Genomic DNA, 27739 nt, shown 5'->3' on the forward strand with positions numbered 1-27739 from the left:
ATATGGCCATATCCCTCTCACTGGAACGGAATCAGCCTTCTCTGATTAATTCCAATTAATTACTGGTCCTCCAGTTGTCCAAATGGAAGCTCATATTCCAACTGCCTTACTTAAGTTGCCTGCACTTCTACAGGTTGCAAAAGGCTCACAGGACAAGCCCTTCTCTCTGGTCCCAACTTCCTACCAGTTGAAAAATATATATGAGGTCCAGAAGAAGTTTGTTTCTTGTCAAACATTCCATTGCTCATTCAGCCATGGTTGGAGCATCCTAAGGTAAGCAGATACCTCTCATGGACAAGGAAGGCATAGCATAAACAGGGTGTTCTGCTCAACAGAGGCATTGTCACTTCATAGGGCTAATTCCCAAGGGATCGGCACCATTCTCTGTGGGGAAAACTCATCCTTTTCAAGCAGGAGTTGGTCCTGGTATTTCAGGACAATACATCTTAATCCAAGGAAGAACTTGGAACAATTTACCACTTGCAGAAGTGGGGAGCAGGGAACACAGACTAACATGTTGTTCATGAATACTTAGTACACCTTTGTAACTTGCCTATGTCGCAAAACAGCAAATAGTCCTGTAGCACCTTAAAGATCAGTGCATTTATTGTGGCACAAGTTCTCATGGCAAGTGCTCACTTTGAGAGATGCACCTTGCCCAGTAATGCTTCTGCCACAATCTATATATCTTTAGGGTGCCATGACAGCATTCTTTGCTGGGTTTGCTGCAAGAGTCTTACACAGCTGCCTCTCTGGAATCTACCTAGATTAGGAATGGATTATACAGGAGACTAAACGCACATTTAAAAAACTTTCTGATTGGAGGATTGTTCCTAATTGGAAGAGAGAATGACAGCAAACCCTTTGTGTTCCCCAGCTGTACAACCTCTGTGTATTTCACTGGGATTGCAATCCTATGCACACGTACCCAGGAGTAAGCCTCATTGAATTCCATAGGACTGATGTTGAAGTGGGCATGCCTAGGATCGCACTGCAGGACCTGGTGATCTGCTTTTAGTCCTTTATGAATTCAGAAAGTAGTGATGAATGCAAAGAGGAAGATAACCAGCTCTTACCCTGTAGGTGCCTGTGGGCCTCTGCTGCAGCCCCAGGCCCAGGCTGGAAGCTGGGCTCCGGTGCCCCTGTGGGCACTGATGGGTACGATGGTGAGGGATTTGAATGACTGTGTAAAAGAGTACAAATGTCTGCCACTGGACAAGCCACCCAGGGGCAACATAGAACAGTAGGGTTGGAAGGGGCCTGTAAGACCATCGAGTCCAACCCCCCTATAGGACCGTTGCGTCCAACAATCAAGGCACATTGTGTTGTTTCTTGATGTGACAATGCTACTCTTGGATTGTTTAGAAAGGGGTGGGCACCTGTAACACATAGGGTAGGCCTCCAGGAATGCTGCAGGAAAAAAACCTGGGCCATAAAGTAGCACCTGCTCTTCATGGACCCCTTAATTGAGCCCTCACAGGATTCTCTTCCCCGGACAGACAAAAGGACTCAGAAGAGAATGCACAAGCTGTGGTTAAAATAGAGAACTACGGTTGAAGAGACTTGGGTTCAAATCCCTGTTCAGCTATAGACCTCACTGGGTAACCTTGGGCCAGTCCTTATCTCTCAGTTTAACATAACTCACAGGATTGTTGTAAGGATAAAATGGAGCGGGGGGGGGGGAACTGTTATGCTGCCTTGAGTTCCCTGGAGGAAATGTAGTACTAATACATGCAAATCACACTTGGGAGAGTTATGGATAACTGGCCACCTCTCCCTGCTCCTCTGCAGTCCCCAGTCTCAACCAGGCTCTCTGAAACCAGTGCTGCTGAGAACTGAAGGCAGTGCTGAGGAAGGAGAGAGATCTGGTTGGGAGGTGAGCCTGGTAGGTTTGCCTTCCCTACTCCAAGGGAGAATTCAGATGGAAGTGGTTTCCTGGCTCTTCAGGATCTGGAAATCATCATCAGCTATCAGCTTCCTGACAGACATTCCAGACAAGGCCTGCCTTGCTAGAAGGAGCAGATCAGAAATCATGTCTATCTGCTGCTACACCAGACAAATAAGGGTGTATACAGATGTGCAAGACCCAAAGCTTTCCAAAGGTGGTTTTGTAGGGCAGAATAGTAGAGCTCTACTTGCACTACGCTTGAAAAGCTTTCTAGGAACATCACCTCGTGGCACTCCCTTCCTTCCCTCCCCAATCACAGGGTCTGCCTGCAGTGAGACAGCCAGCTGCCCAGAGTGCTTCCCCAGGAAACCGGACTTTCCCAGCAAACCGCCTGCTTCAGTGCTGGGTGGGAAAATGTGATTATGCGCACTGTGAAAGAATTGGGTGGGATTGCCTAGTAGCACTGCAGGGACTGCAGTGGACTCAATGGCCTTGTAGGCCCCTTCCAACCCTACTATTCTATTCTATGATTCTATGACTGTGAGCACTTCATGTAAGATTTGCTATTTAAGACTTTGTGGTGGGAAATAAAATATATCACTCTGTTTTGAATAGACTGAACGTTATAGTATCTAGTTTTCATTTTCTGGGCCATCCAACTGCCTTGATTCTCATTTACACTGGCAAATTCATTTGCGAAGGACGAGACCTACATAGTTCCAAGATCTAGTTCTTCTGTATTTCCCCATGGCTCGCATCTATGCTCCATCAACACCATTAGGTGATAGCAGCAAATCTGAATAAAAAGGGCATGTAAAAAATGAGTTCTTAATGGCTGAAAAGCCTGGTTTTACTTTGGGAGTGATGTAATGTAGAACCTCCTTTATTTACAGTGGAATCCTATGCACACTTAATTAGGGGCAAGCCTGATTAACACAGTAGAATGTACTTTGGAGTAAGGAACATAGGATTGTGCTACATGACATGTATTTAATGACCTGGAATGAACCTTTTTTCAGTAAAAAGAAATGAACTGTTTTGTTTCAGAATCTGCCCTGCACAATCGCAAACAAAATAGGTTGAAAATCCAAATAAAGCATAACAATGACAATGATCAACAGATTAACAGATTAATTGGAATTTAAATGGACAATATATTCCTATACTATAAGGACACATAGTCGACTTCTGTTAAATCATAGAATCATAGAATGGTAGGGTTGGAAGGGGCCTACAAGGCCATTGAGCCCAACCCCTTGCTCAATGCAGGAATCTAAGTCAGAGCATCCCTGACAGATGGCTGTCCAGCCTCGTCTTGAATGCCTCCGGTGTGGGAGAGCCCACTACCTCCCTAGGGAATTGGTTCCATTGTCGTACTGCTCTAATAGCCAGGAAGTTTTTCCTGATGTTTAGCTGGAATCTGGCTTGTAACTTGAGCCCATGATTCCGTGTCCTGCACTCTGGGATGATCGAGAAGAAATCCTGGCCTTCCTCTCTGTGACAACCTTTCAAGTACTTGAAGAGTGCTATCCTATCTCCCCTCAGTCTTCTCTTCTCAAGGCTAAACATGCCCAGTTCCTTCAGTCTCTCTTCATAGGGCTGTTTCCAGTCCCCTGATCATCTTTGTTGCCCTCCTCCAAACCCTCTCCAGTTTGTCTGCATCCTTCTTAAAATGTGGCACCCAGAACTGGACACAGTACTCCAGATGAGGCCTAACCAGTGCTGAGTAGATGGGAACTAGTACTTCCTGGGATTTGGAAGCCATGCTTCTATTGTTGTTGTTCAGTCGTTCAGTCGTGTCCGACTCTTTGTGACCCCATGGACCATAGCACGCCAGGCCTTCCTGTCCTGTGCTCTCTCCCGGAGCGTGCTCAAGTCCATATTCATTGCATCAGTGATGCTATCTAGCCATCTCATCCTCTGCCGTCCCCTTCTCCTTTTGCCTTCAGTCTTTCCCAGCATCAGGGTCTTTTCCAGGGAGTTTTCTCTTCGCATTAGGTGGCCAAAATATTTGAGCTTCAGCTTCAGTCTCTGTCCTTCCAATGAGCACTCAGGGTTGATTTCCTTTAGGATGGACTGATTGGACCTCCTTGCAGTCCAGGGGACTCGTAAGAGTCTTCTCCAGCACCACAGTTCGAAAGCATCAATTCTTCGGCGCTCAGCCTTCCTTATAGTCCAGCTCTCACAGCCATACGTTGCTACTGGGAAAACCATAGCTTTGATTAGACGTACCTTTGTCAGCATGGTGATGTCTCTGCTTCTTACTATGCTGTCTAGGTTTGCCATAGCTTTCCTCCCAAGGAGCAAGCGTCTTTTAATTTCATGGCTACAGTCACTGTCTGCGGTGATCTTGGAGCCCAAGAACATAAAATCTGTCCCTGCTTCCATTTCTTCCCCTTCCATAAGCCAGGAAGTGATGGGGCCAGATGCCATGATCTTCGTTTTTTTAATGTTGAGTTTCAAACTAGCTTTTGCACTCTCCTCTTTCACCCTCAACAAGAGGCTCTTGAGATCCTCTTCGCTTTCTCCCATTAGGGTGGTATCGTCTGCGTATCTGAGGTTGTTGATAATTCTCCCGGCAATCTTAATTCCGACCTGTGATTCATCCAACCCAGCGTTTCTCATGATGTACTCTGCATATAAGTTAAATAAGCAGGGCGACAATATGCAGCCTTGTCGTACTCCTTTCCCAATCTTGAACCAATCGGTTGTTCCATGTCTGGTTCTTACTGTTGCTTCTTGACCCTCGTACAGGTTTCTCAGGAGACAGGTAAGGTGGTCTGGTACCCCCATCTCTTTAAGAATTTGCCAGAGTTTTTTGTGATCCACACAATCAAAGGCTTTAGCATAGTCAATGAAGCAGAAATAGATGCTTTTCTGGAATTCTCTTGCTTTCTCCATGATCCAGGGAAAGTTGGCGATTTGATCTCTAGTTCCTCCGCCTCTTCGAAACCCAGCTTGTACTTCCGGTAGTTCTCAGTTCACATACTGCTGAAGCCTAGCTTGTGTCAGGGTGGACACTGAGCCCATAGAATCCCAGAGTAGTTCTGATTCTGAGGAAGAGCAGTCGCTCCTGGGAGAGGAGCGTGCTCCTCTCTCCCAGGGCCCACAGCTGACGGAGATTCCTCCCACCAGCATTCCTAGATTAGAAAGCAGTCCAGGGAGTGACTGAGCAGAGATAGCAGACTTGGTGGATGCGCGACGCAGACGCAGAGAGCGGCGCCAGATGGAGGGCGCAGAAAGGAGACGCAGTGCCCGGTTGGCGCGCAAACAACGGCTGCGCCCCGAGGATCCAAGGGAAAAGGGGAGGGACTCTCCCTAGTTCTTTAAGTTCAGGGGTCTGCCAGTAATTCCCTTTCAAACGGGGACCAACTGTTTCAACTTAGGGCATAGGTACTCTGCTGCTCAGATCTAGTTGCTACCTGTAGAGTTAAGTTGTAAAGGAAGAATAAAGCTTTGAAAGGAATCCCTTTGTCTGTGTCTGGACTTGGCTACTGGATTAGACTGAGAGAGGCCTCCAAGGAGCCCTTGACAGCTTGGTCCCCGTTCCTCTTTTTTTCTCTCTCCTCTCTCTCTCTCTTCTCCTATTGCCTTATGGAGGGTGCTGAGAACCCAGCGGTGCAAGCTCTGGCGCAAGAGAATCAGATGCTCCGTGATCAGATGGCTCAACTGACGGCTGCTGTGCAGAATCTACAGGCAGTGTTTCAACCCCCCCCTCACCTCCGATTCCCCCACACCGCAAGTGCCCGGTGGCGTTGCCAGAGAAGTTTTCTGGTGAGAAAGGACTTTTTCAGATTTTCAGGGCCCAATCAGAGCTGTACATGCGTCTTAGACCTGAGGATTTCCAAACGGAACAGGTTCGTGTGGGTTTCATTATTAACCTACTGTCAGGCATGGCAGCTAAATGGGCTTCGGGACTCCTGTTCGCTAATGACCCCCTGCTTGGGGACTGCCAGGGTGGTCACTGAGCCCATAGAATCCCAGAGTAGTTCTGATTCGGAGGAAGAGCAGTCGCTCCTGGGAGAGGAGCGCGCCCCTTTTTCCCAGGGCCCGCAGCTGACAGAGATTCCTCCCACCAACATTCCTAGATTAGAAAGCAGTCCAGGGAGTGACCCAGCACCGATAGCAGACTGGTTGGACGCGCGGCGCAGACGCAGACAGCGGCGCCAAATGGAGAGCGCGGAAAGGAGGCGTAGCGCCCGGTTGGCGCTCAAAGAATGGTTGCGCCCAGAGGATCCAAGGGAAAAGGGGAGGGATTCTCCCTAGTCCTTATAGTCAGGGGTGTGCCAGTAACTGCCTTTCAAACGGGGACCAACTGTTCCAACTTAGGGCATAGGGATGCTGCTGCTCAGATTTAGTTGCTACCCGTAGAGTTGTAAGTTGTAAAAGAAGAATAAAGCTTTGAAAGGAATCCCTTTGTCTGCGTCTGGACTTGGCTACTGGATTAGACTGAGAGAGCCCTCCAAGGAGCCCTTGACAGGGACTATCAAGGTTTCATGACAGCCATGGCACGTTTTTTCGGTGACCCCCTGTGCACGCAGACGGCTTCTCGGGAGATTCGCCGCCTCCGGCAGGGCAAGGACTCAGTTTCCAGCTACGCGACAACCTTTCACTTGCTGATGCAGGATTTACAGTGGAATGATGCCGCACTACTGGCTCAGTTTTTGGATGGTTTGAATGACGAGATCTTAGATGAGTTGGCACGCACGCCCAGCCCGCCTACTTTGGAGGAGCTCATCCAGACCTGCCTTCAGATAGATAGTCGGCTGGAGGGGTGCCGGCAGACCCGGCGGGGCGCCGGGATTTCCCTCCTCCCATTCCCCCACGTTTCCTGTCTCCTCCCCCACCCGCCGCTCCGGTGCTGGGGGTGGAGGAGACCCCGATGCAGCTGGGGGCTACCCGAGCCTCACTGCCGCCTGAGGAACTTGAGCGCCGGCGAGCTGAGCGCTGATGTTTTCGATGTGGAAACCTGGGGCATTTCGCCAAGACCTGCTGAGTTAAATCCATGGCTCCGCTGCCTCCTCTCCTTCCCCCTCCTCCTCCTCCTCGTCCCCAGGCTTGACTAGACTGCCCCCCCCAAGCTTGTTGGGGGCCTCCAGTGTGGGGGTCAGCTCCCCACCGGGTGGGTGCCTTCTCCAACCCCCCCCACCCTCCCATCTGCTGTTGCATGTTCACCTCCGCTCCTCACAGCGGGGTGGGGTGGAGGCACTAGCTTTAGTGGACTCGGGGGCTACGACTAGTTTCATGGATGAGACCTTCGCCCTCTTCCACGGGATTCCTACCCTGCCCCTTCCTGCCCCCTTCGCAGTGCAGACCATTGATGGGCGTCCTCTCTCTTCGGGCGAGGTGACCCGTATTACAATTCTGCTCACTCTGCGCACCCAGTCCCACGTTGAGCAGATTCAATTTCACTTAGCTAAGGTTCCCTTATACCCAGTCGTGCTGGGTTTTTCCTGGCTCTCTAAGCACAACCCTCAGATTTCTTGGGGGCTTCGGCAAGTGGAGTTTGCATCTCCCTACTGCCGGGAGCATTGCCTCACGGAGGAGGTGCCAGTCCCGGCATTAACCCTTTCCCCCCTCCTTCTCTGCTTCTGGCACTCCCTCAGCTACCATCATCCCCCCAGAGAAGTATGCAGCTTTTCATGTTGTGTTTGACAAGGAGTCTGACAGGCTTCCCCCCCAAGGCCTGGCGGCAGCTGCGGTTCCTCATTCTTGGGAGGAGCTCCTTCTCTCTGCACAGGCTCAGGATGCTTTTGTTCGCACAAAGGTGGAGGAATTGGGGCTAGCCTCTGCCCCCCGCACACTCTACCCCCTTCTCTTTGCGAGATGGCCTGCTTTACCATTCTGGCCGGGTCTATGTGCCTTCTAGACCCCTCCGCAAGAGGGTCCTCCATCAGTGCCACGACTCCCCCACAGCTGGGCATTTTGGCGTCGCCAAGACCCTGCATGGAGTGACGAGGGATTTTTGGTGGCCTCCTGTGTGTCAGGACGTCAAGTCCTATGTCGCCTCCTGCCCAACCTGCCAGCGGGCGAAGGCCCCCTTTGGCAAGCCCATAGGCTTGCTTCACCCCCTTCCTACCCCCTCAGGACCTTGGAAACTGCTCTCCCTTGACTTCATCACTGACTTGCCTCCCTCACACGGTAAGACCACTATTCTGGTGGTGGTGGATTTGTTTTCTAAGATGGCCCATTTCATCCCCTGCTCTGGGTTGCCCACAGCCAGGGAGACGGCAGAGCTGTTCGTGGCGCATGTTTTCCGCCTCCACGGATGGCCCGAGGGTCTCATTTCCGATAGGGGGGCCCAATTCACTGCCCATTTCTGGAGGGAGCTATTGGCGTTGCTCCATGTGACGCTCCGTCTTTCCTCCGCCCACCATCCACAGACGGACGGTCAGACCGAGCGCACCAATGCGACTCTGGAGCAATATCTGCGGTTATGTCAATTACCAGCAAGATGACGGGTTTTCCTTGCTGCCTCTCTAGAATTTGCTTATAACAATGCCTGCCATGCTTCCACCCGCCAAACTCCATTTTTTGCCAATTTTGGTTACCACCCCAAGGCCTTCCCGTCCACCCTAGCTCCCTCTTTGGTGCCAGCAGCCCAGGACTTTTTAGAGGAGTTGCGAGCGGTACACCACCTCTTACGGGACTCCCTTGAGCAAGCCAAGACAGCCTACAAGGCCTCTGTAGACTGGCGGCGCCAGTTGGGTCCGTCTCTGCAACCGGGGGACTGGGTTTGGTTGTCCACCCAATACCTCCCCTCTCACTCGCCCGCAAGGAAGGTCGCGCCTCACCGCACGGGGCCTTTCCAGGTTACGGCCCAGAGTAACCCTGTTGCTTTTCGCCTGGCTCTCCCCCCCTCCATGAAGATCCATCCTGTTTTTCATCTGTCCTTGCTGTCCCCCCTGGTTTCTGGCGACCCTCATCGCTCAGTCGGCTCCCCCCCACCGCCAGTGCTGGTGGAGGGGGAGGAGGAGTTTGAGATCGCGGAGATTCTGGACTCCCGCCTTTCTCGTGGCCGCTTGCAATATCTGGTGGACTAGAAGGGGTACGGGCCTGATGAGCGATCCTGGGAACCCGCAGAAAATGTGCATGCTCATGAGGCGCTTCCACCAGTTGTACCCCCACAAGCCCGGGGCCCCAGGGGAGGAGCAGGAGGGAGGGCCTCATGGGAGCGGGGATGATGTCAGGGTGGACACTGAGCCCATAGAATCCCAGAGTAGTTCTGATTCTGAGGAAGAGCAGTCGCTCCTGGGAGAGGAGCGCGCTCCTCTTTCCCAGGGCCCACAGCTGACGGAGATTCCTCCCACCAACATTCCTAGATTAGAAAGCAGTCCAGGGAGTGACCGAGCAGAGATAGCAGACTTGGTGGATGTGCGACGCAGACGCAGAGAGCGGTGCCAGATGGAGGGCGCGGAAAGGAGACGCAGTGCCCAGTTGGCGCGCAAACAACGGCTGCGCCCCGAGGATCCAAGGGAAAAGGGGAGGGACTCTCCCTAGTTCTTTAAGTTCAGGGGTCTGCCAGTAATTCCCTTTCAAACGGGGACCAACTGTTTCAACTTAGGGCATAGGTACTCTGCTGCTCAGATCTAGTTGCTACCTGTAGAGTTGTTAAGTTGTAAAAGAAGAATAAAGCTTTGAAAGGAATCCCTTTGTCTGTGTCTGGACTTGGCTACTGGATTAGAGTGAGAGAGGCCTCCAAGGAGCCCTTGACAGCTTGTAGGATTTTGAGCATAACCTTGCTGGCATGTCAAATGAGCGCAATTGTATGGTAGTTTGAACACTCTTTGGCATTGCCCTTCTTTGGAATTGGAATGTAAACTGACCTTTTCCAGTCTTGTGGCCAGCCACTGTTGAGTGTTCCAAATGTGTTGGCATATTGAGTGCAGCACTTTAACAGCATCATCTTTTAGGATTTTAAATAGCTCAGCTGGAATAATGTCATCTCCGCTAGCTTTGTTGTTAGTAATGCTTCCTAAGGCCCACTTGACTTCACTCTCGAGGATGTCCGGCTCAAGTTCAGTGACCGCACTATCATGGCTATCAGGGACATTCAGATCTTTCCTGTATAGTTCTTCTGTGTATTCTTGCCACCTCTTCTTAATCTCATCTGCTTCTGTTAGGTCCCAGCCTTCTTTGTCCTTTATCATGCCCGTCTTTGCACAAAACGTTCCCTCGAGATCTCTGATTTTCTTGAAGAGATCTCTAGTCTTTCCCATTCTGTTGTTTTCTTCGATTTCTTTGCATTGTTCATTTAAAAAGGCCTTCTTATCTCTCCTTGCTATTCTCTGGAACCCTGCATTCAGTTGGATATATGTTCCCCTTTCTCCCTTCCTTTTCACTTCCCTTCTTTCCTCAGCTACTTGTAAAGCCTCATCAGACAGCCACTTTGCTTTCTTGCATTTCTTTTTCTTTGGGATGGATTGAGTTGCTGCCTCCTGAACAATGTTACGGACCTCCGTTCATAGTTCCTCAGGCACTCTGTCTATCAGGTCTAATCCCTTAAATCTATTCCTCACCTCCACTGTGTATTCATAAGGGATATGATTGAGGTCATACCTGAACAGTTTGGTAGTTTTCCCTACGTTCTTCAATTTAAGCCGAAATTTTGCAAGAAGCAGCTCATGATCTGCGCCACAGTCAGCTCCAGGTCTTGTTTTTACTGACTGTATAGAGCTTCTCTGTCTTTGGCTGCAAAGGACATAATCAATCTGATTTCGATATTGACCATCTGGTGATGTCCATGTGTAGAGTCGCCTCTTGTGCTGTTGGAAAAGAGCGTTTACTTTGATCAGTGTGTTCTCTTGGCAAAACTCGATTAGCCTTTGTCCTGCTTCAGTTTGTACACCAAGGCCATGCTTGCCTGTTATCCCGGTGATTTCTGGACTTCCTACTTTAGCATTCCAATCCCCTATGATGAGGAGGACATCTTTTTTTGGTGTTAGTTCTAGAAGGTGTTGTAGGTCTTCATAGAAGACCGATCAACCTAAGCTTCTTTGGCATCAGTGGTTGGGGCACAGACTTGAATTACCGTGATGTTGAATCGTTTGCCTTGGTTTCATACTGAGATCATTCTATCGTTTTTAAGATTGTACCCCAGTACTGCTTTTCCCACCCTTTTGTTGACTATGAGTGCTACTCCATTTCTTCTAAGGGATTCTTGCCCACAGTAGTAGATATCATGGTCACCTGAATTAAATTCGCCCATGCGTGTCCATTTGAGTTCGCTGATTCCCAAGATGTCGATGTTCAATCTTGCCATCTCATGTTTGACCACCTCCAGCTTACCTTGATTCATTGATCTGACATTCCAGGTTCCTAAACAATATTGTTCTTTACAGCATTGGATTTTCTTTTCACCACCAGACACATCCACAGCTGAGTGTCCTTTCGGCTTTGGCCCAGCCGCTTTACTCTTTCTGGCGCTAATTGGAAATTCCCTCTGCTCTTCCCCAGTAGTATATTGGACACCTTCCAACCTGAAGGGCTCATCTTCCGGCGTCATCTCTTTTAGCCTTGTGATACGTTCCACAAAAGAGCATTTGCCTTTCTTGCAGCCACATCATGTTGTTGGTTCATATTCAGCTTGTGATCGACAACAATTCTAAGATCCTTCTCACTTGTAGTGTTACTGAGCCACGTATCCCCCATCTTGTAACTGTGCATTGGGTTTCTTTTTCCTAGGTTCAGAACTTGGTATTTATCCCTATTAAATTTCAGTGTTCTGTGTCTTCTCCTTGTTGGCTGTCTTTAAGGTTGAATCTGTCCATTGATCCCACAGATAACTAAGGCTGCAATCCCATGTTTCCTGGGAGGAAGCCCCACTGAACTCAGTGGAATTTACTTTTGGGTACACATATGTAAGATTGTGCTGCAAGGCTGCAGTCCTGTGCACATGATTAGAGATGTCCCATCAAAATTAATAGGACTCATTTCTCAGTCAATGTGGTTAGGATTTGAGTGCATTGTTGTACATTGCTCATTAGCTGTAGATATTTGTTCATGCTGGTGGCCAAGATGCTGTAGACATTTTGTCATCTTGCTTTTTGACGACTGCAGTGACTTATTGATTGTCTCCCTTGCCTCATCCATCACTGGCATAGTCTATTCAAAAGATGGTGACACATTTGATTTCCCCCCTTGCATTCCACAATGACTTAGAGCAGTATTTTTTTAAGTAGCTGCCTGTATCTGAATCAAATATAATAACTGTTGTCATCTTTACTTAAACCTGCTTATGCACCGATCCTAAAAATGCTGACAAGCATAATGTTGCTAAAATTGATGAGCCTGTACCTGTGCAAGTCAATGTAGGAATAGGACATTCATGCAGTTCTTCCTGTTTTTTGTATCATACAAATGCAGACTATTTGAAAATAAGGTCTTGCATTTGTGCAAATACCCCTTCCATTTGTCATATTTGTATCCCACCCCTCTTTCAAGGAGCTCAGAAGGGTGCATATGGAAGGTTGTCTCATTTTATCCTAACAACCCCATGAAATAAGTTAGACTGAGAGGTTAATGATTTGCCCAGACCCAAGTTGTGTGTTTCATGGCAGAGCAGAGGATTTGAATGTGTCTTTCCCACACCAAAACCTAATATTCTAGCAGTACTGAATGTAGGTGAACTTCAGATATTTATGCTGGAACAAAAACAGGCTTGAATAACAAAGCTTAAAATAAAGTTCTAACGTTATTTCAAAATTGATTTTGTTCATAACTCTAATAAATAATAATAAACAATAATGAGGGAAAAATATTGAAGTAAATGCAGACTACACTTTGAAACCTCCCTAGATATTGGCTGCAAGAGCTGTGCCTGCTTTTTATTGAAAGGAGCTCCCCTATGCTGCCACTGGGAATACAATGTGTATGGTACACGAAAATCTAAAGCTGCACACTCAAGATCACTTAAATAGACTTGGGACCCCTACCCTCTTATATTCAGAATCACAGCAGTTAAAGCAATGGGTTCTTCCCGCTCTCTCAACGCAAGCCCATGGATAGAGAATCTAGACTACAGTACCATTAATGACTGTATTTACCATGATACATTTTTTGTATTTTCAGTCTGTGATGAGTATTCAACTTCATAATAAGAAGTACTATCTAACAAAATACAATTTGGACATCATGGAAGACGAGATTCCTGTAATGGGTTGTATGTGGTTCAAACTACAGCTCTTAAGCTAACTAGAATCAGTTAGCTTAAGAATCAAGATGTGATAACATCCTGCCAGTAACTTAAACATTTTTACTGGTTCTTGATCCATTTTCAGGCATAATCCAAAGTGCCAGTGTGCATGCATCTAAAGCAGGGGTGGGGAACCTGTAGCCCTCTGTATGTTGTTGGCGCCCAACCTCTATTAGCCTGCTAGTGTGGCCAATGATCAGGGCTGATGGGAGTTGCACTCAACATCTGGAGGGCCACAGGTTCCCCACCTGTTTTGAAGCCCTGTACGGTTTAGGACCAAGTATCTGAAGGATCAGCTGGCTCTACATCACCCTGCCCATACCTTAAGGTCTTTGGAGGCAGGTACCAATGTACAGGTGGCAATGTGAGAGAGGGTCTTGGGGCACGGGAGGCACTCTCTCCAGGGAGGTTCATCTGGCACCTACTTTATCTTTCCACAGCAGCAGGCAAAATCTTTTTTTTATTTGCCAAAGACTTTCAGTTTTTACTTCATTGCAAACTGGTGTTCTGCTGCTTTTATTGGGTATTTTTAATTTGTATTAAGGTATTTTTAATTGCCCCTTCATGGATCACTGCCTTGTTGTGGTGAAGGGGCTTGTGTAACTCAGTGAAGCCATAAGCTATGCCGTGCAGGGCCACCCAAGACGGACAGGTCATGGCAGAGAATTCTGACAAAATGTGGTCCACTGGAGAAGGAAATGGCAACCCACTCCATTATTCTTGCCAAGAAAACCCCATGGAACGTAACACAAGGCTAAAAGAGATGACGCCGGAAGATGAGCCCCTCAGGTCGGAAGGTGTCCAATATACTACTGGGGAAGAGCAGAGGGTATTTCCAAGTAGCACCAGAAAGAGTGAAGCGGCTGGGCCAAAGCCGAAAGGACACTCAGCTGTGGATGTGTCTGGTGGTGAAAAGAAAATCCAATGCTGTAAAGAACAATATTGTTTAGGAACTTGGAATGTCAGATCAATGAATCAAGGTAAGTTGGAGGTGGTCAAACATGAGATGGCAAGATTGAACATCAACATCTTGGGAATCAGCGAACTAAAATGGACAGGCATGGGCGAATTTAATTCAGGTGACCATCATATCTACTATTGTGGGCAAGAATCCCTTAGAAGAAATGGAGTAGCACTCATAGTCAACAAAAGGGTGGGAAAAGCAGTACTGGGGTACAATCTTAAAAACGATAGAATGATCTCAGTACGAATCCAAGGCAAACCATTCAACATCACAGTAATTCAAGTCTATGCCCCAACCACTGATGCCGAAGAAGCTGAGGTTGATCGGTTCTATGAAGACCTACAACATCTTCTAGAACTAACACCAAAAAAAGATGTCCTCTTCATCATAGGGGATTGGAATGCTAAAGTAGGAAGTCCAGAAATCACCGGGATAACAGGCAAGCATGGCCTTGGTGTACAAAATGAAGCAGGACAAAGGCTAATCGAGTTTTGCCAAGAGAACACGCTGGTCATAGCAAACACTCTTTTCCAACAGCACAAGAGACGACTCTACACATGGACATCACCAGATGGTCAATATCGAAATCAGATTGATTATGTCCTTTGCAGCCAAAGACAGAGAAGCTCTATACAGTCTGTAAAAACAAGACCTGGAGCTGACTGTGGCTCAGATCATGAGCTTCTTGTTGCAAAATTTCGGCTTAAATTGAAGAACGTAGGGAAAACCACTAAACCATTCAGGTATGACCTAACTCATATCCCTTATGAATACACAGTGGAGGTGAGGAATAGATTTCAGGGATTAGACCGGATAGACAGAGTGCCTGAGGAACTATGGATGGAGGTCCGTAACATTGTTCAGGAGGCAGCAACTCAATCCATCCCAAAGAAAAAGAAATGCAAGAAAGCCAAGTGGCTGTCTGAGGAGGCTTTCCAAGTAGCTGAGGAAAGAAGGTAAGCAAAAAGCAAGGGAGAAAGGGGAAGATATATCCAACTGAATGCAGAGTTCCAGAGAATAGCAAGGAGAGACAAGAAGGCCTTCTTAAATGAACAATGCAAAGAAATCGAGGAAAACAACAGAATGGGAAAGACTAGAGATCTCTTCAAGAAAATCGGAGATCTCAAGGGAACGTTTTTTGCAAAGACTGGCATGATAAAGGACAAAGAAGGCAGGGACCTAACAGAAGCAGATGAGATTAAGAAGAGGTGGCAAGAATACACAGAAGAACTATACAGGAAAGATCTGAATGTCCCTGATAGCCATGATAGTGCGGTCACTGAACTTGAGCCGGACATCCTAGAAAGTGAAGTCAAGTGGGCCTTAGGAAGCATTACTAACAACAAAGCTAGTGGAGATGACAGTATTCCAGCTGAGCTATTTAAAATCCTAAAAGATGATGCTGTTAAAGTGCTGCATTCCATATGCCAACACATTTGGAACACTCAACAGTGGCTGGCCACAAGACTGGAAAAGGTCAGTTTACATTCCAATTCCAAAGAAGGGCAACGCCAAAGAGTGTTCAAACTACCGCACAATTGCGCTCATTTCACATGCCAGCAAGGTGATGCTCAAAATCCTACAAGCGAGGCTTCAGCAGTATGCGAACCGAGAACTACTCTAAGTACAAGCGGGGTTTCGAAGAGGCAGAGGAACTAGAGATCAAATCGCCAACGTTCGCTGCATCATGGAGAAAGCAAGAGAATTCCAGAAAAACGTCTATTTCTGCTTCACTGACTACGCTAAAGCCTTTGATTGTGTGGATCACAACAAACTCTGGCAAATTCTTAAAGTGATGGGAGTACCAGACCACCTTACCTGTCTCCTGAGAAACCTGTACGAGGGTCAAGAAGCAACAGTAAGAACCAGACATGGAACAACCGATTGGTTCAAAATTGGGAAAGGAGTACGACAAGGCTGCATATTGTCACCCTGCTTATTTAACTTATATGCAGAGTACATCATGAGAAATGCCGGGTTGGATGAATCAGAGGTCGGAATTAAGATTGCTGGGAGAATTATCAACAACCTCCGATATGCAGACGATACCACCCTAATGGCAGAAAGTGAAGAGGATCTCAAGAGCCTCTTGTTGAGGGTGAAAGAGGAGAGTGCAAAAGCTAGTTTGAAACTCAACATTAAAAAAACGAAGATCATGGCATCTGGCCCCATCACTTCCTGGCATATAGAAGGGGAAGAAATGGAAGCAGTGACAGATTTTACTTTCTTGGGCTCCAAGATCACCGCAGACGGTGACTGTAGCCATGAAATTAAAAGACGCTTGCTCCTTGGGAGGAAAGCTATGGCCAACCTAGACAGCATAGTCAGAAGCAGAGACATCACCTTGCCGACAAAGGTCCGTCTAATCAAAGCTATGGTTTTCCCAGTAGCAACGTATGGCTGTGAGAGCTGGACTATAAGGAAGGCTGAGCGCCGAAGAATGGATGCTTTCGAACTGTGGTGCTGGAGAAGACTCTTACGAGTCCCCTGGACTGCAAGGAGGTCAAATCAGTCCATCCTAAAGGAAATCAACCCTGACTGCTCATTGGAAGGACAGATCCTGAAGCTGAAGCTCCGATATTTTGGCCACCTAATGCGAAGAGAAAACTCCCTGGAAAAGACCCTGATGCTGGGAAAGACTGAAGGCAAAAGGAGAAGGGGACAGCATGGCTAGATAGCATCACCGATGCAATGAATATGGACTTGAGCACGCTCCGGGAGAGAGCGCAGGACAGGAAGGCCTGGCGTGCTATTGTCCGTGGGGTCACGAAGAGTCGGACACGACTGAACGACTGAACAACAATTTTTTAACTGATACTGTGCAGCTACTCTGAAAAAAGGAATTAAGATAAACAAAGTGTATAATAAACATTGTTAAATGTAGTAAGCACTTGACTTCCCTATGAATTCCAGTTTGCTGTAGTTCTGTACTTTTGAGTGCTGTGTGCCAAGCAGGAAGTCAACAGGTGAAGCAGCGAAAACCACAAGTCTTGCGGCACCTTGAAGACTCACACCTTTCTTAAGACAAAAGCCTTGAAGGTGCGACCAGATTCTCTGCTGGTTTTACTGTGGCAGACTCTTGGGGCTGGCCCAGGGCAGCGGCCCTTATTCCAGAGTAATTAATCCCGTCCTTACATGTGAGTAAGCCTCGTCGCCTCCGCGGGTCTTGCTCCTGAGGAAACCTGTTTCGAATTGTGCTCCAGGGCCCCGATCCTACGGGCACTTCCGCGGGAGCACGTCCCGAGCAAGCCAGCCCAGAGCCGGGCCCGCGAAGGCGTGCTGGGGGATGCGGTGCTGGGCCGCCACGGCCCCCTTCCTCGCTCCCCGCCGGCGGCACCTGGGCAGCGGGCGCCTCCCTCCGCGAGGGGCCGAGCGAGGCCGCCTTCTCCACGGGGTCTTGCCTCAGGGCCGCGCCGCGAGGAGGACGCGGCCAGCGAGCCGCCGCGGCAATACCGCGGCCGGCCCCTCGCTCCGGCCGGCCTTCGTGACGCGAGGCGGCTCGCGAAGTCCGCAGCAGGAGTAGCAGCGCCGCCGCCGCGCTCCTCTCAGCCGGGCGGGCAGAGGGGGCGAAGCGGCCCGCCGCGCTCTCGGCGGAGGCTGCGGAGGTTGCCGCCGCCGCCAGGCGCGGAGGGATACAGAGCAGGAGCCTCGAACGCGGCGTGCGGAGGCGTCCGGCGCCCCAAACATGTCCGCCTGAGGGAAGCCCCGCAAGTTCCTTCCAGAGGGTGGGGGAAGGACGAGAGGGGAAGCGGGGGAGGCGGCGCGCGAGGAAGGAGGGGATTGGCCGGGCGGGCGGAGCGGCGAGCGCGAGCGCGAGCGGAGGCGAAAGGCGGCGGCGGACGGGCCGGCGGAGGCAGCGCCTTCTGGCCCCTGCGCCCGCCTCGCCTCGCCTCGCCTCGCCCCGCGGCGGCAACGGCAGCCGCCTCCTCCTCCGCCGCCGCCTCCTCAGAAGAAGGGGCGCCGCCGCCACCTGGCACTGGGCAGCGGCGCCGGAAACCGGGTAAGGGCGGGCGGGAGACGGAGAAGCGGGGGGGCCGAGAAGGAGGACCGTCTGCGGGGAAGGAGGTCGGGGGCGCGCGCCAGGCGAGCCGTCTGTGCGCGTGAGCGCCCCCGCAGGGAGACGGGGCGGGCTCGCGCGCGGCCCCGGAGACGCCGGGGCGCTTTCTTCTCGGGGAGGGGCCGGCGGGGCGGGCTCAGGGGCCGCTCCCCTGTCGCTGGCGCGGGCCGGCGGCTCAGGCGCCCCCGCGGAGCCCGAATCCCGCCCCTCCCCGGCGCGCCTGTGGCGGCGAGGCTGCAGCCCGCCGAGCCGGGCTCGTGGCCTCTTCCGCGGCCGCCCGGCGTTCGGCGCTGAGGTAACTGGCTGGCCCTGAGCGGGGCGGCGGAAAGCCCGGCGACCGCGCGCAGCCTCTAGCGGGGCCGCGCGGCCCCAGCGCCCTTCCGGGCCTGCCCCGGGGCCGCCCTGGAGGCCGGCCGGGCTGTGCCCTCGGGCGGCGGGAGCTCTCGCCGCCCCGGCCATCCCCGCGGAAGGCTTCGCCTCCCCCGCGCGCCGCCCCCGCCCGCGCCCCCGCCGGGCTCCTCCCGATGCCTCCCTCGCCATTGGCTGCCCCGCGGCCGCCTTCCCCGGCTCGCCCCGAGCAGCGGCTCCTCCGCCCGGAGGCAGGGAGCCCCGCGTGCGCCCGCCGCCCTGGGACGGAAAGGAGGGAACTTCTGCCGAGTCGGGCTGGCGGTGCCGCCGCCTCCGCGCGGGGAGCCTTGCCTTGGAGGGGCAGCTGGACGCTAGGCCCGCCGCCCTCCATCCCGTTGTAAAGCCTCTCCCGTTCCCCTTCTCCCCTCGCCTCTTAGGGCTCAGCTCAAGTGGATGAAGATGAATCCTCAGCAGCAGCGGATGGCCGCGATAGGGACGGACAAGGAGCTGAGCGACCTGCTGGACTTCAGTGCGGTAGGATATTCTTCGGAGTCTTCTTATGGCTTCTCCACGGTAAAGCGGACCGAGAAGTGGGGCAGCCGCACGCAGGGCTCGCTTGGGTCCTGCTCAGCCAAACGGGCAACTGTGGATAGGCTGTCTAGATACCCAGATTGAAGGCTCTGGTATCAATTGGGTCGGTCGCCTTAACTGGTTAAAATCAGGCAGACCTGGGGATAGCAAACAAATAACTTCAGTCAAGCTTGTGTTCTACTTACAGTTCAAGGTGTTTTGCAAACAAAAAACAAGTGAACACATAATGTAAATCTGATATCCTAGTCCTAACCTTATTTGCTCACAAGCAGATCTTTTAATTTCAGTGGCACTTACCAAGTATGTATATTTAGGATTGTTGCCTCAGTATCTTTCATGTTCTGCACTGTAGTCTTACATTGGAAACTGTAGGTATCATGGCTCATAGAATTTATTTTTACAAAATTGCTTGATTAAAAGAAATTAAAAATGCCTCTTAATTGGCTACGTTAGGGTGATCATAGTGTTATATTTCACTAAGCTTTATATATGGAGTAGAATCATAGAATGGTAGGGTTAGAAGGGGCCCATAAGACCATCGAGTCCAACCCCCATGTAGTAAACTGAACATGTCAGTAACCTTAAATATTGTATGCCTAACTATGTATTTTTTTAACTTATTTGTAGCACAATTAATAGTGCCTATTAAAGTGACTATGAGTGTAGTTTTTCATACATTCCCAAATATTTCTAGTCCTTTTGATACTCCAGATACATAGAAATTACTTGGCTTGTGTGATCGTTTTGGTAGCCCTGCTGCTTTTATAAATTGGAGTGCTTAGTGATAACCTAAAGGCATCTGTTTGTTTTGCAGATGTTTTCCCCACCTGTTAATAGTGGGAAAACCAGACCAACCACACTGGGAAGCAGTCAGTTCAGTGGATCAGGTAAGATGCAGCTGAAAACTGTTGAGTGCAGTGCTGTCATACTGTGTTATATGCAAAATCTTAATTTGTTTGTGTAGTTCTGAAGCTTACGTGGATGAAGGATGTAGTTTATAACAAGACGTACAAATGTGAGTTAAGACTGATTTTCTAATGAGAGCTTTCCAAGGGAATTGCTATAGTTCGGGGCAGAAGTGTTGATACTGCGTAATGGATTTAGAGGTTCATTCAGTGGAGGATATTGGTTTTGTGAACTGACACAAGTTGCTTTTTGAAAATATGGATATTCATTTTTTGTGTAGTAAACTTAAATTATTTGGTTTCTTTTGAGCTACATTAAAAAATTAAAATGTATCTTATCACAATTTAATGTATACAACACATACTGATTCTTCTCTTTGAATAGCCGTTGTGATTATTTAATTCATTCCAAGTGAGAACAATAAATTACCAATGAGTGGAGAAATAGTGCTATGTTCCTAGAGGTCGCCTGATTTAATAGGGTAGGCAAAACAAAAACAGCAAATGTATGTTGGCCAGAAACTTCTAGCTAATAGAACAGAGATGTGTGTGAAGATATTTGAGCACAGTATTTGCTGAGGAAATGAAATTTGAAATGATCTACACAGGTACACATTTGTGGAAAAGGAAGTCGTGTTTTTCTTGCAGTGAGTAGGGTTTGACCATTCTTAGCTGTTTAGAAATGCTGTAAGTTGCAGTGTCAGCAGCGTAAAACGAAAGTTAAGCATTTCTTGGAACCTTGCGCCTGAAATTTGTTTTCAGGCATACTTCCCCTTCCCCCAGGTAGTATGTGTACTATCATATCCAACTGTTAATTCACATTAGGCATAATTTAATTGTTAATCCACAAAACAAAGAACATTGGTCGGTCTTAACAGAATGATGGTTAGTTTGCATTTATAGGAAAACATCTTCAGAGGATTGTGTTTATCTGTTGTACTTGTCTTCTATAAATAAGGCAAATTCTACATCAAACACTGTGTTGCTGTTTTTGAAAGCACTATTGCCTTTTTATTTGTGCTGGCTTTTAATGGTCAGGATTAAGCTAATAAAATGGTAGGTGCTTCCACACTCCAAAGCAGTGTAAGCACTTTGCCATACTAACCTGGGTGTAACCTTCCTCCACACATGTTTAGCATTTTATATTGCTTTTAAACTTGAATCACCCTTCTTTGAGGAGACCAGCTTCTGAACAAATAAAAAGCAAACAGATCTGTTTATTAGTTCTGGGTCTCTGAATATTGTTAAAGAGAAGTTTTATTAAAAGTTCACAACTATTGCAGGAAGAACAAATATTAATACTATTTGGATTGCTTTTAGAGTATAAAAATATAAGTGTATTATCTCCTAAAATGCCCAGTTTAAACATAGTGCTCCCCAGTTGTCTAACCATGTCTAAGAATTGGGAGTGCCCCAGGGACTTGCATGTTTTTCCTTCTTCCCCTCTCTTATGGGCATTTCCTCCTATACTTTTAGTTTCAGAGATAACTATCGTTAGCTTTATAGCTGCACCTATATTGTTAACTGTAGTTTTTGCAAACCATAGTTTGCAAACTTGCTTCTCTCTGTGGTTATTAACATTGGTCAGGCACAACACTTACCGTAATTGGCTTTGAAATGGAAAAGCAGGAGGAATGCTTGCATAATAGGGAACAGAGACAGAAAAGGAATATATGAGCCTTCAGGTGGGCTAGAAACGTCATTGCATTTTAGGCTTCCAGTGTAACTTGGTGGGGAGTTCCCATCCGCACACCTGCTTAGCAGCTAATGGAAAAATGAACAAGGCTGCAAGCCAGAGAACCTTGTTAGGTGCTATCCACAACTTCCATGCATATACACACACAGCCTCTTAATTTATTTCCAAGAAAACAGCAGGTCCTCACATCACACCACTGTATACACAGTTTTGTGACTTTTAAATATCGGGAGCAGACAGTGATGATCCTCTCTTCTGCATAAATGTGAGAGAATCTATTTTATTGGAATATATACTGTGTTCACAATCTTTCGGGGGAGTGAGCTTAAAGACTACCTATTGCCAAATGTCTGGGTTTCGTGTTCATGAGTAGCCCTTGTGTGTGTGTATGTTGCCTATTAACTATTAGTTTAAAACCTCTGAATCTCAATTCTTTCATGCTATGTGCTCAGTTTGTTTTAACATGTTAAGTGAATCTAAAGTAATTTGTGGCTTTGAAAAGCCTGTAATTTGTAATTGGGACTTGACAAAATCTATCAGCAACCGAACTTTAAGTGCTTGTGACAGTCTTAACTTGTTGCAAATAACTTGGAATCATGTGACATAGGCTGCAGTCCTATGTCCAAGTACTAGAGATGGGTGGATTCCCTACTTGCTGCTCCGGGGGGAATCCGCCTGTAGTGGGGAGGTGATCCATTCCTCCCCCCGGAATCCTGGCCAGCCAGCTCCGCTCTGCAGCAATTCCGTGGAGCCACCAGCTGGCTCCAAAGCGCTGGCGATACGGCTGCCATGCTGTATCGCTGGCTGAGGGGTATTGACTGCAGACGCAAATGGCGTCCAGTACGTCGTTTGCAGCCGTCAAGGTCTTAGTTTAAGGTAAATGCAGCCATAAATGGCTGCATTTAGCTTAAACTAAGACCTTGACGGCCACAAATGGCGTACTGGATGCCATTTGCATCCACAGTCAGTACCCCTCAGCCAGCGATATGGCATGGTGGCTGTATCGCTGGCGCTCAGGAGCCGGAGGATCCGGCGGAAGAGGATTCCGCAGGGAGGCGGAGGTAAGTGCTTCCTTCTGCCATGGACTCCATGGGGCCAGATTCTTTAGAATCCAGCCTTATTGGGGCCCGTGGCGGAATTCTCTGCCATTCCTACCAAGTACATGGGAGCAAGCCCCATTGAATACACCAGGAGTTGCTTTAAGTTAACTTGCAGGATTGTGCTGTAACATTTTCAGGAGTCATTGCGGTTATGATGTTAGTTGACATCAACATTGCTGCTGATGAAAAAGTAATGTTTTTGCCTGTCTTAATTTTAATTTGCTATGCTAGATCATGTCTAAAAAATCTATTGTAGTTTGTCCCACAATCTCTTCTGTTACATTTTGTGCTAAAGAGAAATGTCACTTGGTGAAATGACTTCTAAATAGAGTTTAGGACCAAGTTTTTGTTGCCTTCATATCACGCTTGCTTTCATTTCCTCAGCCAGTGTGTCCTGTGTGGAAAGGATGTTTTAATTACATTAGTCCAAACTTTTCTGAAAATGGATTAGGATATTTGAAGATGATTTTTGTTCTTTGTGTATTTATATAGAAAGAGCAGCCCAATTTTGGTTTTGAAACCTAGTTTGGTATGTCAAACGTACTGATCTCGTTAGCACATCACAGCTGCAAATTGTGTGTTATTTAACCTATGATTCATGGGGACGCGCACTGCCTGCAAGCTGCTTCTGGTTTCTGTGAACAACCTCCAGTTTGCCTGATTGGAGTTTGTGAGCATGACGTGTGAACCTAGATTGATGGGTTGTTGATGGGCTAAACCCAGCTGTTAACCTATGGTTTATTGTTGGGTTAACCACTGGGTTGCTTAGCCCCTAAATAGCCCATCGGGTTGAGTTTGCATGTCACACTCACAACATTCAATCAGGCTGGTTGGAGGTTGGGTAAAGAAAATTGAAGTGGCTTGTGTGTGGCTCACATCCTGGCCAATTGTGGGTTAATTAATTAACCCATGGTTTGCTGCTGCGACATGCAAGCTGGCCCACTGCCAACTGGTGCTGGTGGTGGCTTTCTGGCTTCAAGGATTCTCTGCCTCGTGAGGGAGGGGGAAGCTCTATTGTTGCTGGCCTGACTTGATTCTGTACTTCTCAAGCTCATAGTGTTAGGATGCTCTTGTCCTGCAGCAAGATCAGGACACACATGATCTTCTGATTACTGAAGAGCACTGCTTGAGCTTTCAGTGGCAGGTGTTTCACAGCCAGTATTTAATGGAAATATACTGCTCTTTGCTTAAATATTACTCTTTTGTTGCTGTTCAGCTGTCCGACGGAACAGGTTTGTTAGTCATTCTCTCTCGTAACACAAACCTTTATAACAGCTGGCTGTTCTAGTGCTGTCTACACTTTAGCTGACGTGTAGGGTTCAATTACCATTATTTTTACCTTGAGAATACTATTTTGAAAGGTAGTACATTTTAAAATATTCTAATAGATAATTTGAGTTGAATTATTCGTTCCTTGTGAACCATTTTAATGTAGTCTTGACTGCCTCCCAAGATGAAAACATCAAGCTACAAGCTAATCTTCTGAGCAAGGGTGTTTCTAGTAACTCTAGGTAGGGGGTTTATCTGTCCTCTTAATGAAAGAGGAGTACTGTGGGTGCAATTAACCAGGATGCTGGTGCTTACATTCTGATTATTCTACATATCAAGCCCTAAGTTCAATTGAGTAGGAAGAAGCAGGGCTTGGTGGATTGTTCCCATAGCATTCAAAACACAAGATGGACTTTTCCATACTAGATGAGTTGATAACATGGTTTCATATGCCCTGTTTACCTAGTGTTCTAACAGGGCTTTACAGATGCATTTTTAGGTTTGCTGTAAATGCCCTGTGTTTGGGATTTGGCAGATTAAATGGAAAACAAAGTCAGTCTTGCTATTTGAAAGGTTTCATTATTAGACTATCTAATAATGGGTTGAGGTTGAAATTATAGTTGGTTCTTTAATATGTGGCTATGTATTCAAAATACTACGGTATTCAGGAAAAATGTACCTCTGCTTTTGTTGCATTACTGTTTGTATTCAACTGCAGTTCTACAGAGATCTAAAGAATGATGAGATATTTGGGTTAGTAGGTCGTATGGAATACCCAGTCAAAATCAAACAGCATCATCTGAACACAAAGATGTGGAACAAGGGAGAGCAAAGTGATGGTCTCCAAAGACAACTTGATTTGGGGAAGGTTTCAATTGCCTTATAATCTTAATCTGAAACTGATATTTCTGATATTGTAGGCTCAAATGCAAAGCAGACATTAGTTGCAGAACTGGTCAAACTTGGGTTGGTTGATAGACAAATATTAATGGCTGCTCTGTTGGTTAGCTGGTTGAACTGTGCAACAACATGCTGACCTCAGCCACTAAAATTATTTTTCCCAGAAATCTTCCTTATCCCTTGGCAGTGTAGTTTCTCCTGTTCTAGGAGGATCTGAGGCAGGTCAAGTGAGAAGACAGATGACCAGAACTAAGATGGTGTTTTGCACAGTGGCTGAACAATTGTGGTAAGGATCCTTTCTCTTTTGAAGGCTGTCGTGGCAGTAAAACACAAACCTCCATGAAGTTTTCTTGTATGTGGAGTCTGTCTTGATAGTCCATCTATCCTAGTCTGACTGGCAGCTGCTCCTCAAGATCCCAAACAGAGGTCTCTTCTAGCCCTGATATCTGAGAGAGTGTTTTAATTGGAAGTTCCAGGGATTGGTCAAACCTGGGATGTTACATATGCAAAACATGTGCTCTACTCAGCTAGGTCCCCTTCCCAGTTAACTTTACTGCTGTTGTTTCTATAAAATGCCATCCTATGTGTCTAGGTGGTGTTCCCAGTTTGGGTGATTTTTGCTCAGCTGTCTGAGCAGAAACTGTCTGAGAGTCAACTGCCTGCTTATGATGTTTGCTGTCTAATTAATAGACAAAATTGCTTGTATTTGACAGCAAGGGTTTTTTGCTTGAATACTGTGTCAGGGAGTGGTGTATAGGCAGTTCAGTCTTATCTGGTTAATGGGATCAGTTTGGGTTTATACTGAAAGTGCTCAGCCCCTGTTTGGCTTTCAATCTGATTATGGCACAGAGCCTGTATTTGTGGACTGGGTTGACCATCTTAAACTAAGGTTTACTGCAGATTTATCCAAGTTATACTCTGTGGCCTCTGCTAGAACTTTTAGCTAGCGGTGTTCCTCTGATCATGATACGTTAATACGGTTTGTGGGATTTAGTGAAGTTTGCAGTACTATTCTTCAGGAGTTCTACTCCTTCTTAGCAAGGTGGCCACAGAGAGTGGGGATAAGCAGTTGTACATCATCTGTTTCCCTTGGACCTCCTGCATGGGTTCCTGTACATTTATGTCCTGTTCAAGGGGACAGCACTGCTTGAGGAGATCGTGCAGAGATGCAAAATGAAATGTCTCTTCCATCTGATGCAGATTTTCCATTTTGTGGCAGTTGCTGCTTCTTGGATCAAGCTGTGGTTTTATTACATTTCTATACTGCCCAGTAAGCTGAAGCTATTGGAAATTGCATGTGGGTGAGCTGATATGCAGCTGAGGTAATGATCCTGAAGCCTTTTGACCTAAAGGTTATTGAAATCCCATTACTGGTGGTGTTAGCCTCCCAAGTCCATGTTGTTGTGGACCCTGGAGCAGTTCCAGTAACTGGGTCCCCCTGTCTCCAAAATGGCTATGCTAAAGTAAAAAAAATCTGGAATTAACTTACCTCCCAGGATTGTTGTCCTTTATTCAGAATTAAATCAGATGAAGAGTCCAGCCTATGCATGTTTACTCAGAAGTAATATCCCATTGCAGAGATCAAGATAAACATCTGAAAATTAAGCACATTGAGCTGTTTCAATGGCTTAATTTTTAGAAAAAGCTAAAATTGTGGCCTATATTTTCCCAGTCAGAATTTTAAACTTAATTTTTAAGCCCTACCTACTTACAGTAGACTCATTGAAATGAATGGTACTTAAGTTGGACTAAAATTGGATGAAGCCCTTTTATTTTTGTGTGTGTTTTTGTTCAGATTCTAGCAAGGGACCCATCATTTTTTATCTGGGACCATGCCCTTTTTTATGGGATCCCACCTCCTTCTAACTCATGCTATTTTATCTTGAAAAGTAACTCTAAAAGCAGCATAATTAGGAATGTTGAATTAGGACAGGGGTGACCCAGGTTTAAATTCCTCCTCAGTCATGAAGGGGGAATGACCTTGGGCCAGTCACTCTCTCTCTCAGTTTAATTTACCTCATAGTGTTGTTGTGAGTATAAATGGGTGGTGTGAGCTCTACATGCCACCTCGAGCTCCTTGGAGGAGAGGCAGGATATCAAACTAACGAATAAAAGGAAATGTGAGAAGCACCACTGCATTCCTCCACGCACTCTAGACAGCCTTTAATACCCGCCCCCCCCAACAAATGAGCATTTTCCTACAGAAGTGCTTTCACCAGTTTCACTATAACTCTTAAAACAAATTAACTCAAAACCAGTTAGAACCTTCTTCAGAAGGTCACGCTGACATGTGATTGTCCAAACTAGCTACCCTCCTTAAAAAATAAAGTAAAAATGGTGTGGGGGAGATGTAAAAACACAGTGCCACAGCCTTTCGAGGTAAAATGCCCCTCCCCCCTTTGATTTTTTTAAAATTAAATTTTTATCCCATCTTTCCATTAAAATAGCATTCAAGGTTGCTAGCAATAAAAGACAGGAAAAATGACAGTTATAAAAAAAACATTAGAACTCAATAAAAACACATCAAATAAAACAAATTAAAAAAGACAAATAAAAGCACAGTAATAAAAAGAAGTAACAGTACCCAGCAGATTAAAAACCCAGTTCACCAGCTTAGATTCCAAAAGCCTGCTTGAATAAAAATGTATTTGCCTGTCAGCTGAAAGATAACAAAGATGGAGCTAGCTTGGCCTCCCTTGGGATGGAATGCCAAAGCCTGTGAGCAGCTAGGCTTTGGAACTCTCATGTTCCTGTCAAGTGTGGCTCTTATAGTGGAGGGATCAAGAAAGGCCTCTTCTGCATATCTTGAAACCTGGGCAGGCTCATG

At 47.4% G+C, this 27739-nt stretch overlaps 1 protein-coding gene across 31 annotated transcripts in view; it reads left to right on the forward strand.

Moving 5' to 3' along the window:
• The first annotated feature begins 17854 nt into the window (after window positions 1-17854).
• Window positions 17855-27739, forward strand: part of TCF12 (transcription factor 12) — a 257524-nt gene continuing 247639 nt past the window's right edge. For 11 of the 31 annotated variants that reach the window (XM_084816564.1, XM_084816547.1, XM_084816557.1 and 8 more), the window contains exons 1-3: window positions 17855-18046; window positions 18889-18985; window positions 19857-19929. Coding sequence is in view for 13 of the 31 variants with exons in the window: in XM_084816542.1 (XP_084672668.1) it covers window positions 18905-18985; window positions 19857-19929 (154 nt within the window). In the remaining 18 variants the exon portion in view is untranslated. Of the gene's footprint in view, window positions 18047-18073; window positions 18399-18888; window positions 19025-19856; window positions 19930-27739 lie in introns of those variants that run through there. The other 20 variants (XM_084816550.1, XM_084816563.1, XM_084816569.1 and 17 more) reach the window with 9 other exon arrangements.

The sequence above is a fragment of the Heloderma suspectum genome, chromosome 11 (genome assembly GCF_057233095.1).
Source record: "Heloderma suspectum isolate Gila_16-S chromosome 11, 16-S_ref, whole genome shotgun sequence".
NCBI classification, from domain to species: domain Eukaryota; kingdom Metazoa; phylum Chordata; class Lepidosauria; order Squamata; family Helodermatidae; genus Heloderma; species Heloderma suspectum.